The sequence below is a fragment of the Phyllostomus hastatus genome, unplaced genomic scaffold (genome assembly GCF_019186645.2).
Source record: "Phyllostomus hastatus isolate PE091 unplaced genomic scaffold, TTU_PhHast_1.1 phas_contig_34, whole genome shotgun sequence".
NCBI lineage: Eukaryota > Metazoa > Chordata > Mammalia > Chiroptera > Phyllostomidae > Phyllostomus > Phyllostomus hastatus.
The window spans coordinates 36,494,969-36,508,212 of NW_025333857.1; the positions used below are offsets into that span (position 1 = coordinate 36,494,969).

Here is a 13,244-nt window from a genome sequence, read left to right on the forward strand (position 1 = left end):
ACCCAGACATGTGCCCTGACTGGGAATCGAACCTGTGATGCTTTGGTTCGCAGCCCACACTCAATCCACCGAGCTATGCCAGCCAGGGCAAGCTGATTATTTTTAAGAAATAGCAGACACAGGAAAAGTTTTGAAAATGTGGAAGTAGTGACCCTTTTTAAGGGAAACTTAAAATTATAACAGAAATCTCCCCATTTGTAAAGGCGTTTCCCTCTCGGTACCTGGAAGAGGATGGATGACTGTGCATCAGAACTCGTCTTGGCAATGGGAAAGGCTCCAACTTAAATCTGTGAAACAACCTTACCCTTCTTTGCTGTGCTTTTCCTGGTAACCTCCCTGAACTGGCCTCTCCCACCCCCAATCCAACACAATGTGTGATAGCCCAGGCGGCTTCACAGAGGTACCCAGTTTTCCCGGGTGTCTCCCATGGATACAGGGGACCTGCCACGTTCTTAACCTTTTGTCTTCCTCCTGTTAATCTCTTTGAGTCCAGGAACAGGTCTCAGCCAAGGGCCGAAAAGGGAAGGGTAAAATTATTTTTCCTTTCCTATAAGGACATTTAGGAAGTTGCTGAGTAGTTAGCTGTTAAAGTTACAGCATTTTCGTTTTAGGAGCAGAACCATAAATCAACCATGAGCTTAAAGAAACACATCGTACAGTGCTAATGGCAGAATGGTATATTTGCAGCCTCCTCAAAAAGGCACAGCACACGTGGTTTTTAAAGGACACATTGTGGTGGCCAGCAGAACTTCGGCAGGGCTACATCATGTTTCTTACACAGCTGTGGCTTTCAGCCATTTCCTAAGTGTGTAAGACCTGGTCACGTACACTGGAACACACACACACACACACACACACACGTTGTCCAACAGTATAACACCGCACGTGCTCTCTGGAGCCCGTTTGCCTTACGTCAGCTTTGGCTTCCTGGTGATCAAACTGTGGCAAGACCAAATTAAGCGGACTGACAGAGTCATTAGTTTGGCTTAGAAAGCTAACACACAAAAAGAACCACTTTTAAAAATCTTTGGTGGCATGTTAAAGGCATCATACTTTTCAGCATAAAAACAGAAAAACAATTTAAAATGCCTCAAAATTATAAGATTTAATAAAAAGCTTAAAACAACTTTTTTAAAAAAGTCACCCCATCTAATCCTAGAGGCCTCAAGCCATGATATCTAAAACTAATAGGCCCCATTGTTACATGATTTTCTAATGGCTGTTAAACACACTTAATTTTAAAAGAAACAGCAAATCACAGTGACTTTTGAAAACTCTATAAAACCTCAAATTTAAAAAGCACACAAAACCTTACAGCCAAAAGTCAAGAAAAGAAATATAAAAACAACTTTGGAATAAAGACCTTTTCAAAGCTTTGTTAACCTCCAGTATCTTACAAGCTCCCTCACCCATCTCTGTCCCTGTGGCCTGCAGACGGACTTGGCGCTGCCCGGTGGGCTGGGCAGCTGATAATGCCAGAAGCACTCAGAGATCAAACACGCGGGGCCTGCCAGCCCTGCCTTCCCGTCTTGGCGAGGAGTGGGCCGCAGCTCTTAAACGAGGTTGAACTCCTTCAGGTTTAGCTGCAGAATCGTGTCCTTCACAGCAGCGAACACAAAGCGGATGTTCTCCGTGTCCGTAGCACACGTGAAGTGGGAGTAGATGACTTTCTCCTTGTCTGGATTCTGGTCTTGGTAAAGCTTCAGGATAAAGTCTTTGGCAGCTTTAACGTCCTGCTTTGGGCCTGGTCACGAGGGCAGTGAGAGGAATAAAGAAGAAAGATACCAGCTCAACACCAGGTCCTCCCCAAAACCAGTTCCACTGTCCTCTTGTTCTTGTTTGGGATCCTTCTTTAAGCTATCTTACTTCTAGAAAATAGTTTACCTGGGGCATTATGTTTTATTATCCCTCATTATGAGCCTTTAAAAGAGTATTTTAAAGTGCCAGCTGGTATCTAAAAATTGTACTTGAAGGCAACTGGTTGAAAATAGTGACCCATTTAACTTTCTGACCTGGACCACTTCTGAAGAGAGGTAATTCTCACTCAGGCAGACAGAACTGGGCTAGGAGAAGGAAAAAGATGAACACAGGAGCTAGCAGTATTAGCCACCCAAGTCTGATTGTGAAGCTTGTGGGCTCCTATACTACATGGCCAACGCAGTCAATAGAAGTAAAATGCAAAGTGCTAAAACACTGCTACTCTAAATATTGATGTCAAACTTGGTAATATTTGAGACCTCCAGTACTAGAAATAATTAGCCATAGGTCATAAACTCTCCCGGAGTGGTTGGTCATGTGTATAAAGAAACTCAGTGCCTGCCCTGGGCCTGGTACAAGGGCCGCCATACTTTAGCCTGCACATGAGAAGTGCCTGGCGCTCTGTGAGACACTAGGAAAGCAGAGGCAAGTCGGGCCCAGTCTCTGCCTTCAGGAGCCAACTGAAGGGAGAGCATGGTGAGCCCGGGCTACCGAGGGGGCAGCAGGTGCACCTACCTCCTGGGGAGGGGGTGGGGTGAGGGCCAAGGTGAGGGTCGGAGGAGTAAACAAAGGGAGCATGCAAAGTGTATTCCAGGTGCTGGGAGAGGCATGTGAGGAGCTGAACGCACACAATGATGCAGCTGGTGGTTCGTTCAAAGGAATGGGGAGAACGTCAGTTGGGGGCAGATGGGGAGGCCCCGTGAGTCACATTAAGAACCCTGGACTGAGGTCAGCAGGGTCGACAAGATGGACACCCACCTGTGTATTCTGGAAAATAGCTAATTAGATGAGAGTACATGATTTTCTCTTCCAAAAGATCCTTCTTGTTTAAGAACAAAATCACAGATGAGTTCAGAAACCAGGGGTAGGTGATAATGGTTTTAAATAACGCTTTGCTCTCTTCCATGCGGTTCTAGTGAGAAATAAGGCACTTTGGTTAACTAGAAAGAAAGGCAGTAGGTTAGAAACAACCAGTTAGAATCCCTGGTTCTATCCGTCTGACCTCTCACCCAGCCTTGGTCTCGGGTCACTGTCCTTGCTGAAGCCGGTGAACTCGTGGGCCCTTGGCACGCCACTGCCCCCACCTCACCGGTCAGCCCCTCTGGCTCTGCTCTCCCGTAGCACCTCAGTCTGGCCCCAAACTGATGTGCAAGGGCATAAGGAAGGCTTTTGTGTAACATGGAAAAAGAGGGTCCTTACCCATATTTGACAAAAATTTAGTGTGCCAGTTACTGGGATTATCAAATGAGGGAAGTTCACAATTTCAGACCCAAGACACCCATTTGATGGGGTGTCAGGGGACAACAAGAGGAAGGGGTGCTCTCCCAGCAAGGCCAACACCCTTAGAAATGCCGGACACTGGAGAGAAGGGAGCCAGCGCTACCGAGCCCGGACCCTGTGCCCCACTGCACACACTGGTGACACTGGTACGCTCTGCCTGGGGAGCAGGGCCCCTAGCTTATGGATGGGCACACCGCTGGTCACAAAACTTAAATACTTTCCCAAGCCCGTATATCAGTAGAAATTAATGCAGAAGGACAGTAACATTTCTGAGCATTAGACATTGGCAAGAAAATACTAATTGTTCCTAATTTATGGAGAGCAGATGGGGCACATACAAATCTTATCTGGTGACAATAATGGTTCTAGATAGCATTCTGCTCTCTCTCAAGTGTTTCTAAGAGGAGAGAAACAAGAATTTCCCTTTCGGGAGTTCTGAAAAACATCAAAGCCCAGAGGGACGTATAATAAATCTCCACTCCCCTGCAACTCCCAGACACATGGGCTCATTCTCCTCCTCAATATATTTTTGGGGATTAAGATCTGGAATTTATTACCAGAGCAGTAAGCCCTCTTGGCTTTTAAAGCTTCTTTAAAAGTTATTATGATCTTATCAATAATAACCTCTGAGGAAATACAACATGAAAAAAGCAGTTTCTATGCAGCACACTGCGGGGCTGCAGCCCCTGTCTGCAGCCAGAAGGGGAGAGTCTAGAGCGGCAACCACCACTTAATTTTTCTCCAGATACTTTGTGGTTGTTTTTTTTCGGAGAGGAGAAACTTTAACTTTTTAGCACATCAGGCTGAAGTACTTGTCCCTTGCACATCTGAGTAATCATTTGAGTTTCATGAGTCAAATTTGGAGCTAATTTTTCATATTAATAACTTGAGGACTTTCCTTTTTAAAAAATTTCTCCACCCGCAGAGCTGGGTGGCAGCCAAGATCCTATTCTTCTGCACACAATGACACCAGTAAGTGGGTTAACCGTCCACTAATTAGCTAATGTAGCTGTGCTCCTCAGAGAAAAGTCTGCTCTCAAGAAATACAAGATATGATTTGTTCCTAGTTATTACCTAATCCTGGACAGACTTCCTTATTGATTTACTTGTATGCCCTAGAAGCAAGAGACATGTTTCTTCAAAGTCAAGAGGACTTGTGAAGGGTAGGGGAAAAGACGATGGGAGGATAATGCCGTCCCACAGAAAACTCCCCCATGCTCACAAAGAAGTGACTGTGATGGTCAGTGTCACTTTCCGGGCAGGTCCAGCTAATGGAGCCTGCCCCAGCCAGCGCTGTGGACCCTGCAGAGGGCCCTGAAGCCCGGCGGGGTGGATCAGTCCCAGCTGCCCTGCGCTAGTCCCTTCAGGGGAAGTGGAGGGCAGACGCCGTCCAGGAGGTCCCTGAACAGCTGCAAGCGTCTGGCGCCACTCCCCCTGCCAGCTCAGCCGGGGGCCTGGCGCAGGAGGGCCGGGGAGGGTGGGAAGTCTGTTCTTGGGTCAAGTTTATTAGAAATAGCATTGTTCAACTCTGGCAGTACATTCGCAGCCCTAGGGGACTTGGAAAAGATGCCCCCGACCTCAGACCCAGCAATATGAATCTCCACTGTGGGGTCCAAAAGATGGTATTTCTTTTTTCAGAACTCCACAAGGGATTTCAGCACGCAGCACAGGCCGAGAGCCAGTGCTTTGGAGTGGCCCCAGCCTGGCAGCACGTTAGAGTGGATCCCACGCTCAGGCCGCACACGCTGCCAGTTACATCAGCATCTCAGGCTGAATCCAGGCCCCAGGCTTTTCCATCAGGCACCCATGGAATTCCAGTGTGCACCCGGCTGTGAGAACCGGGTTTCCAGGCCATCGATCCTCAAACTTGCGTGTGTGCATGAGTTACCTGGGATCTGGTTAAAAGGCAGATTCTGATTTATTCTGTCTGGGTTGACTTAGAGGGTCCACATTTCTAACGAGCATCCAGGGATTGTCTGTGCTTCTCACCCACAGCCCCCACTTTGAGGAGCAAGACAGCTTACCCTCAGTAATGGAGTCTAATGGCACAGCCAGCTGGCTTTTTGCAAACTACAAAAAGAGATCTCTGTGTTACACAGCTAACCAAACTCCTCACCCAGCATACCTCATTGTCAGACTCAGCCAGGACCTGGTCATACTCGCTCAGAGCAACCAAAAAAATAATGGAGGTGACGCTCTCAAAGCAGTGAATCCACTTCCGTCTCTCAGATCGCTGGCCGCCAACATCCACCATCCTGTTCAGCAGAAATACAGATCTCTCAAAGGGTAGAACACCTGACTCTTTGGAGAAAAGGGGCACAAATCATGATACCATGGAGTCAGTGCCTTTTAGGTTCCTCAGGATTCTTTAAGAGTGGAAAGGGGTCCTAAGATGGAAACGTTTGACCACCACTGCTTAAGGCAGCGAGGAGCCACTGGGAGATTCCTGGCAAAGGAGGACAATGTAAGTGAAGTTACTGAAATCAGAGGTCACTCAGGTAGAGCCTGCTTGGGGACACTCTGTAGGAAGCCGCCATCGTCCGGGCAGAAAGCACAAGCGCCCACTCGGGCGTTGGCTCTGCCCGCTGGATTGCCGTGGCACCAGCCATGGAGGGGCAGAAAGGCAGGCCGTCTGCCAGGTCTGCTCGGCTTTCCCCAGGCCTTGGCCCTTTCCTGCCGCCATGGCTCCTCCGATTTATCCACCAGTCCTTTGCAGGTGCACATTGCCCCTTCTTCCCTCCAAAGGTGTGTCGTGTGTAAAAAGTGCCCTCTGACAAAGGAAATCCCAAGTGTCTGCAGGAAAGATTGCAGGGACTCGTAGCCAAAGGGTCAGTCCCACACTTGAAGGCTGTGGGGTCCAGCAGTTGATGGAAGCGAGTCACGCGGGCCTCCGCAGAGGGGGGCAGCTGGCACAGGGGGAGTGCGAGGGCCCCTCTGGAGGGGCCACACGGCTGAGGCCAGCCGCTGGGGATGAAAATCCAGGCTCACTATGACCAGATCCGCCAGCTTTTCAAGAGAAACTAGATACCACATGTTTTAAGTAAAACAGCCCAAATTGTAAATGTTGGCTCAAAAGTTTTTTAAAACACCAAGTCAGCCAAAGAGAATACATCTGTGGACCAGATACTGGCTTTGGAAGTTGAAGCGGCGTTGATGCCGAAAAGGCTGAGATTAGCTCATGCGCACACAGCACGGGGGAGTGCTCACAAAGACACAGAACCTCCAGGGACTTGACCCCAGGGCTCCCTGCTGCTCCAGGAGCCCTGGGGTATCTGGGGTTTGCAGACAGGACCTGGGGTGGCAGGGCTGGACTCGTGTTGTCTCCACTCATGTGTAATAACTGTCAGGGGAAACAAGGGGACTAATGGGTACAAAAGTGCTTTGGAATTGTCAGTGCTGTGCATATGTGCCATATTATTATTCATCTTTTGCTATAATTAAATGCAATGAAGACCTACTTAAATCATCCTCAAAGTTAATATATTTATATGTGAAAATTCTTACATAGCTGGAAAATAGTTTGTATGAAACAATTTTTAATACACATTTCTGTATTGATTCTTAGTTGTTGTTTTGTGGGGGTTTTTTTGAGGATAAATCTTGGAGAAGGGAAGAGAAATATTTTCAAGTTTATGAAAGCAACCTCAGTATATTTGGTGTGCGGGTTACAGAAGTATCCATCTGTGTGTGTGTGTGTGTGTGTGTGTGTGTGTGTGTGTGTTGGGGGCAGGGGAGTTACACGTAAGAATCGTCCCCAACATCATCCCCACGAAGTGGGGACACTTCATCCCCAGAGGGAATAGGAAGGTGGGCTCCTCTCTGTACTAGGACTTGAGACCTACCAGAATTCTGAATACCCTGCAGTGGAAAGGGCAGATTGTTCTGAAGGATAGAGCCCCTTTTAGGAACAAGGTATGTAAGAAGACTTTTGGGGACTTCTAAGCCTGCACAGACAAATTCTTAATGGACCATGTCAGGGAGGCATTCTTACCGGAAGATGATGTTTTCCAGGTCAAAGGGATACTCGATGATGCCGGTTGTGGGCACTCGGACACGAAGCACGTCTTGCTGCGTGGGCACAAACGACGGCACGGCGATCCGGTCAATGTCACTCAAGTAACTGTGACATGAGAGAACGCACTGATTCGTTTTAGGGAAAGGAGGAGCTTCCCACCCCAGGGAAGTCACCCCGACTCGGAGCAACCCCACTCAGATTCATGGGTTCCATCCATGACTCCGAGAGCCGGCTCTCCTACAGCTGTTTTAGAGAGAGTGTAGATCAGAAGCTTTCATGAGCCTTCTGGGAAATCTGCAGACTATGCCATCACTTCCTCCTGGATCTAAGCTGATTGTTATCTGGGCGTGAGAGAGACAGCAGGGCAGGAAGGAAGGGGATGCTGGAATCTGCCCTCCGCCTTCCAAGGCCCTTCCCCCTCCCACACTCGCCCTCGTCCAAGGTTATAGAATACAGATGCTGCTCCCAAACGCTTTGCTCAATGAATTAGAGTTTCTAAGAAAATATGAAGGCATGAAACAGGCCGACAGGAAGTTCTTTCCAAATAATAACAAGAAAAAGTTTTCCTGTTACACAGAGAAATTAAACATCTAAAATAAACCAAAATTGTCTTGGATGATTTTTTGCCATATATTAAAGAAAGCCGGGAGCTTAAAATATATCTTTTCTCTGTGGTAAAACAAGAAGGTACTTTAAAAAAGATAAGCCTTTAAAAAAGACATTTTGAGTAAAATAACTCAGGCCGTGGCCAGTGACAGAGCTGGAGATTCCAAGCCCAGTTTAGACCTCACTGCTATAGGCCATCATTAGCTGGTCTTGTGCTGCCCTCTGAGACCACTCTGGGCCCCATACGTGACCCTGCTAATCAGCACTGACTTCCATATGTGTGATCTTTACACCTCTCTTGTTCCACCAGATTGCATGTTCCTCAGCGTTAGAGAGCACTGGTTGTACCTGCCCCCCTCACCTCAGTGCCTGCAGCACCTCGGCCCTCAGCAGGCACACATAATGATTTTTGTGCAATGAATGCCTGTCCAAATATGCAGACATGACTGGCAGAGCGGATGACAACCGCTGGCCTGGACCAAGGAAACACACAAGTGTCTCAGGTCTCACCAGTTCCAAAGGCGGGGCAGCTGTCTGGGTTTATCTCTGCTGCTGCAGCTCTGTCCACCAACCTAGTCACTTCCAAGGGTCCTCTCCCACTTGCCACAGTGCTCAGGGCTCCACTGAACTTTATAGCAGCTCCCGTGGGTCTCTTCCAAAGGGATCTGCATCAAGAGCCTCAGCCCCTCCCCTCCACAGAAGCAATGACACTAGGCTCTCAAGAAAGAGCCAGGGATGCCTTGGCCGATGGGGGGCTGTCCCTGGCTCCCCAGCTGTCTCAGGCAGTCTGCCCTCCTTTTGGGACACTAACCTCCCTTCCGGCTCTTTTCTGTGCCCATCCAACACCTTCGTGGGTGGGGCTTCTCTTCTTCCCTTTTCCTGCTTTGTACCTAAACGTTCCTAAACTCAGTCAGTGCCCCAGCCTGGTTAATAGAGTAGACTCTCAGCCTGGGACCAGTGCCGAAGGTAAGATTCCAGGTTCCCTTCCCACTCACTGCCTTGTCCAGAGGGTGGGAGTGTATCACCCCCCACACCAGCTCAGAGGGCAATGACAGCTCCTGAAGGGAAGGGCACGTCTCAGGAAAGGATTTCGGGGCCCTCAGAAGGTGGAAGGTGATGTGGGCCAAGGGGTTAGGAGCTGAGCTGCAGAAGCAGGAATCATTTCTTTAAGAAGGACCTTGATTAAACTGTTTGCCCAGTGGTCTGGCTAACTGAGGCAGCACCATAGGAAATTCTTAAGAAAATGAAATTCTGTGATTTCACTGGAATAGTTTACATGCAGAACCATATATTTATTTTTTTTACCCTAAGGATAACATTTAAAACCAGAGCTTTATGGATTTGGGGGGCGGGTGGTGGAATGTGTAGGCCTTTGCAAGTCAATAAACAAAGGACTCTAGGACTGAGCTTCCTCCCTGCGCAGAGCCTATGGTGCCCACTAGAGGGCAGCACAAGACCAGCCAGTGACGGCCTATAGCAGTGAGGTCTAAACCGATTTTAGATTTTAGGGTAATTGGACCTGGAGGCCATTGATCAGGAAGCCAGAAGGCAAAGGGATATGGAGAGGAGGGAAGTAGAAGCCAGAGGCAGAGGCAGTCCTTATTTAAATCAGATCATTTCAGCAACCCAAACAAGATCAGTTCCACCAAGGGAACCTCAGGTTGGATTTAGCCTCATTGAAAAGGACAAAAGCTCAGGACACGGTGAGGAAAGGCGGGTGAGGGCAAGGAGAGAATCTAGGATCCACAGAGGGCCTGAAGGTTTTAGTAGGTGGGAAGAGGCTCACCGTGAAGCAAGAGGGGGATACAGACAAGCAGGAGGGAGGTAGTGCTGCCCCCGAGCTAGACACAGCTGCCTTTCCCCAGGAGAAGCTTCCCTGAGGTACACAGAGCATGCTGGCCTGAAAGCCCCCTGGGCTCTGTACTTACTATTTGGCTGAGTCTGACAGCTGGTATTCCCTCCTCCTGTCGTAACACTCCTGGATTCCCGGGTCCAGCCAGAGCTGCTTGATGGCCTGCGCCTGCTCCCTGGAGAGTGTGGAGACCCTGTCTACTTCCACTTCTCTGATCAGCCGGGCATTTTCCTACTCAGAGGGAAGAGAACCTTTTATTAAACAAAGGAAAGGAAGCGAACCCATTCAGGACTTGGGGACAAGACCTGCCCTGGTTCGTGGATTAGGGAAGATCGTAGGTGCCAGGGTATGGTGGGTGCCCTCCGGAGGGTCTTCTCACAGCCACACCACTCAGCTGCAGCCGCACTGAGTGGGGCTGACGTGGCCAAAGCGCATGGCAGAGAGAACCACAGAGCCCAACATGCGTAACTTTTGGTCCCAGCAATACTCGGAGGCCAGCTTCACCAGCACTCAACACCCAGTCATGAACAGAGAAACCCCGGGCCAGCTGAGCATCCTTAACATGCTAGTTACTTGAATATCTGCATAGCCAGTGGGGCAATTTAAAAATAGCCGTTGCTCCTGTCAGTGGCGTGCTGCCGCAGGCGGGGTAGGAGGTGTGGGTGGAAGCAACAAGGGCGTGCACTGTCTTTAGAGAATTGAAAACCAATAGTGACACCAGCTAATTGCCAGTCTACTCTCTTTTTCCTCTTACAAATTTTTTTTACTGACCTTATTTTTTAGAGCAGTTTTAGGTTTACAGCAAAACTGAGCAGAGAACACAGAGTTCTCAGAGTCTGCTTTTTATTATCACATCACTGGTAAAACTCCTACTGGGAGAAGCCCCCACCCCAGCAGCCCCCATCCCCGTGCCACTGATTGCTATACTGTTAGTATGCATATTATTGCTATCATCATTAAATAATTATTGCTCTAATGCTATTGCCCTATTATTTTAGTAATTAAGGTCATGATTATTGCAATTACCATTATTACAGCAGTTACCATTTACTGCCCACTTACTATGTGCCAGGGGTTCTACATACATCATCTCTTTGAATTGTTGGAAGGCTAGCACAAGACCACAAATCCTTCCAAACCTTAGCAAATGAACATGATAAGGTTGGCCTGCATCCACAACACATCCAGGTGTTAGTCCCCGGGACTCGGCATCCCATCCTTGGCTGCAAGTTCGGCAGACAAGAGAATTCTGCCGAGAGAGGCAGGAGCCCGGCCCCTTCTTCACTCTCCCATCTTGCAGAATCTCACAGCAATTACATCATGCGGAGCTGGCTGCTCCTGGCAGCTGTGAGTCAGCAAAGCATCCATTTGGCAGCTGTGATCTCCACGGGTATACGTGGTACCCCCAGAAAAGTTGCTCTTATCTTGTATTGCTCATTCTCATTAGTAATCCAGCAGGAAGCCAGAGAACAGGGAGATCTAGATTCACCCGGCTCAAGCATCTCAAGCATGACCGAGGGCTGTGATGAAATCAACATGCCTTTGCACCGCACCCATCACTGGAGCAGATTTAAACGCTTCCGCAAGCTTATGGGATCCTCAGGTGGGCAGTTTATCAAACAAGGTCACCAAAGGGTGGGTCAGTAGGCAGTGCTCTGGGTGGCTTGCAGGACCCTAGGTTCTAAGTAGTGCAGTTGGGACTTTTAAAGACCCCAACAAGTTACATGCCTCAGCTTCCTTATTTGTCAAAGGAGCCGGTGATTTTCAGGGGAACCTGATTTATAAAGAATCACCCAAATGTAAATAGAAGTAGCCTTATTATTGTAGCAGATGCCTAATAAATACTGGGCTGGCCAAAAAGTTCATTTGTTTTTTCCTGTAAGATGACTCTATTAGCACTTGTCTTTAACTTCATTGGAAAACAATGGTTAGATTGCATTGTGACAGCTGTCATATCAAAACCAAAATTGGTGAACTTTTGTGCAGCCATTTTAACATTGAAGATGGAAGAAAATATGCAACATTTTCAACATATTGTGCTTTATTATTTCAAGGAATGTAAAAACACAACTGAACACAAAAAAAGATTTGTGCAGGGTGTGGGGAAGGTGCTGTGACTGATCAAACATGTCAAAGGTGGCTTGCGAAGTTTCGTGCTGGAGATTTCTCACTGGACGATGCTCCATGGATCAAATTGAACATTAATTATTCTCAATTAATGATATACCTTGCAAGAGACAGCCAATATGCTCAAAATATCCAAATCAATAAAGTCATTCATGAAAATGAAAAATATGTCTTTTATTTCATGGAGAAAAACCGTATCACTTTTTGGCCATCCCAGTATTTCTTGTTTGCAGAACAGGACACATCGATAGCCCCTAAACCACAGCTTCTGACCCTGCCCACTAGCACGTTTGGTCCTCTGCCCCGTTCTCAGCCAGAGGGGATGGTAAATGGAGAAGCCGGACAGTGTTTGTATCAAAGAGAAGGACTGTCTCCCACTCCCCGCTCCTCTCTCCACCCTACCTCCTCCCCAAAGGATCACATGGTCTCTCCTCACCCTCTGAATTTAAAGTATCTGTGCTTAGCCCCACCATCTAAATTTAAAATGTCTGCTTTCCTCTCTGTCTCTTCACAAGTCAGGAAACGCCACAAGGGCGGTCCATCAGTGTCTTATTGGTCCTTACATCCCAGAACCCAGGGCAGCAGTGTCGGGCAAATACTAGTTGCTCTCTATCGATGCAAATGCCCAATAAACATTTGTGGTGCTCATAAAATATGTATCTACCGGACAGAAAACCACAAAGGAAATAATAGCACAAGGACGCTAGGGCAGGATGGAAGCCTCTGCGGGTCACGGCAGGGGCACCGGGAGCTGGAGGACTGAAAGTCTCAGAGGAGGAAATGCTCTGGTGACTTGGGCGTCCTCTGCTTCCCCGAGAAGAGGGAGCACTGGAGAACCATCAGGGATGTTACAGATATCTCTACCTCCTCTCACAGTCACGATGTAGGATTGTTTTGGGACATGCTGACTCTGAGGTAGCCGACATCGAAGATGTTCAGGACACATGCAGGTGATCACAATGGGTCTGTAGTTCAGGGGAGCCCTAGACTAGAGGAGCACATTGAATGGGAATTGCCTAACACATTGTTTCATTGAAAAGAGAGGAAAATCACAAAGGAGCCAATGGAGCAGATGCAACAGAAACAGGACCACTTTCTCAAACACTGGGCTCCTATCTGGCTTTTCCCCTCCTCCCTTCTCAAACAAAACCAGCATTCCCACTGCTCTGGAGGAGGAACACGGAAAACAGATGTCCTACATGTGTTTCGCTTGGAATTTCCCAGGGTGACAGTAAGAGGAGTTGCTCACAAAGTGGCGCCTTGCTGGTTTCACACATGGACCCTCGGCTGCCTGGGTGACAGACTCTGTGGAGCCCAGCGGGCCTCTCTGGCTGGAATCCAGGGCCCAGCAGGCAGCCCCACTCTCCCCCAGACCCTCCCTGGGAA

The 13,244-nt window shown here is 48.3% G+C and overlaps 1 protein-coding gene across 3 annotated transcripts in view; it reads right to left on the reverse strand.

The window, feature by feature from the left end:
- Nucleotides 1-662: 662 nt before the first annotated feature.
- Nucleotides 663-13,244, reverse strand: part of GNA14 (G protein subunit alpha 14) — a 160,903-nt gene continuing 148,321 nt past the window's right edge. The window contains exons 3-7 of one of the 3 annotated variants that reach the window (XM_045840980.1): nt 9,808-9,962; nt 7,250-7,378; nt 5,384-5,513; nt 2,737-2,890; nt 663-1,744 (exon numbers count right to left, since the gene is read on the reverse strand). In XM_045840980.1, the coding sequence (XP_045696936.1) occupies nt 1,554-1,744; nt 2,737-2,890; nt 5,384-5,513; nt 7,250-7,378; nt 9,808-9,962 (759 nt within the window). In that variant the 3' untranslated portion in view covers nt 663-1,553. Of the gene's footprint in view, nt 1,745-2,736; nt 2,919-5,383; nt 5,514-7,249; nt 7,379-9,807; nt 9,963-13,244 lie in introns of all 3 variants that reach the window. The other 2 variants (XR_006785918.1, XM_045840981.1) reach the window with 2 other exon arrangements.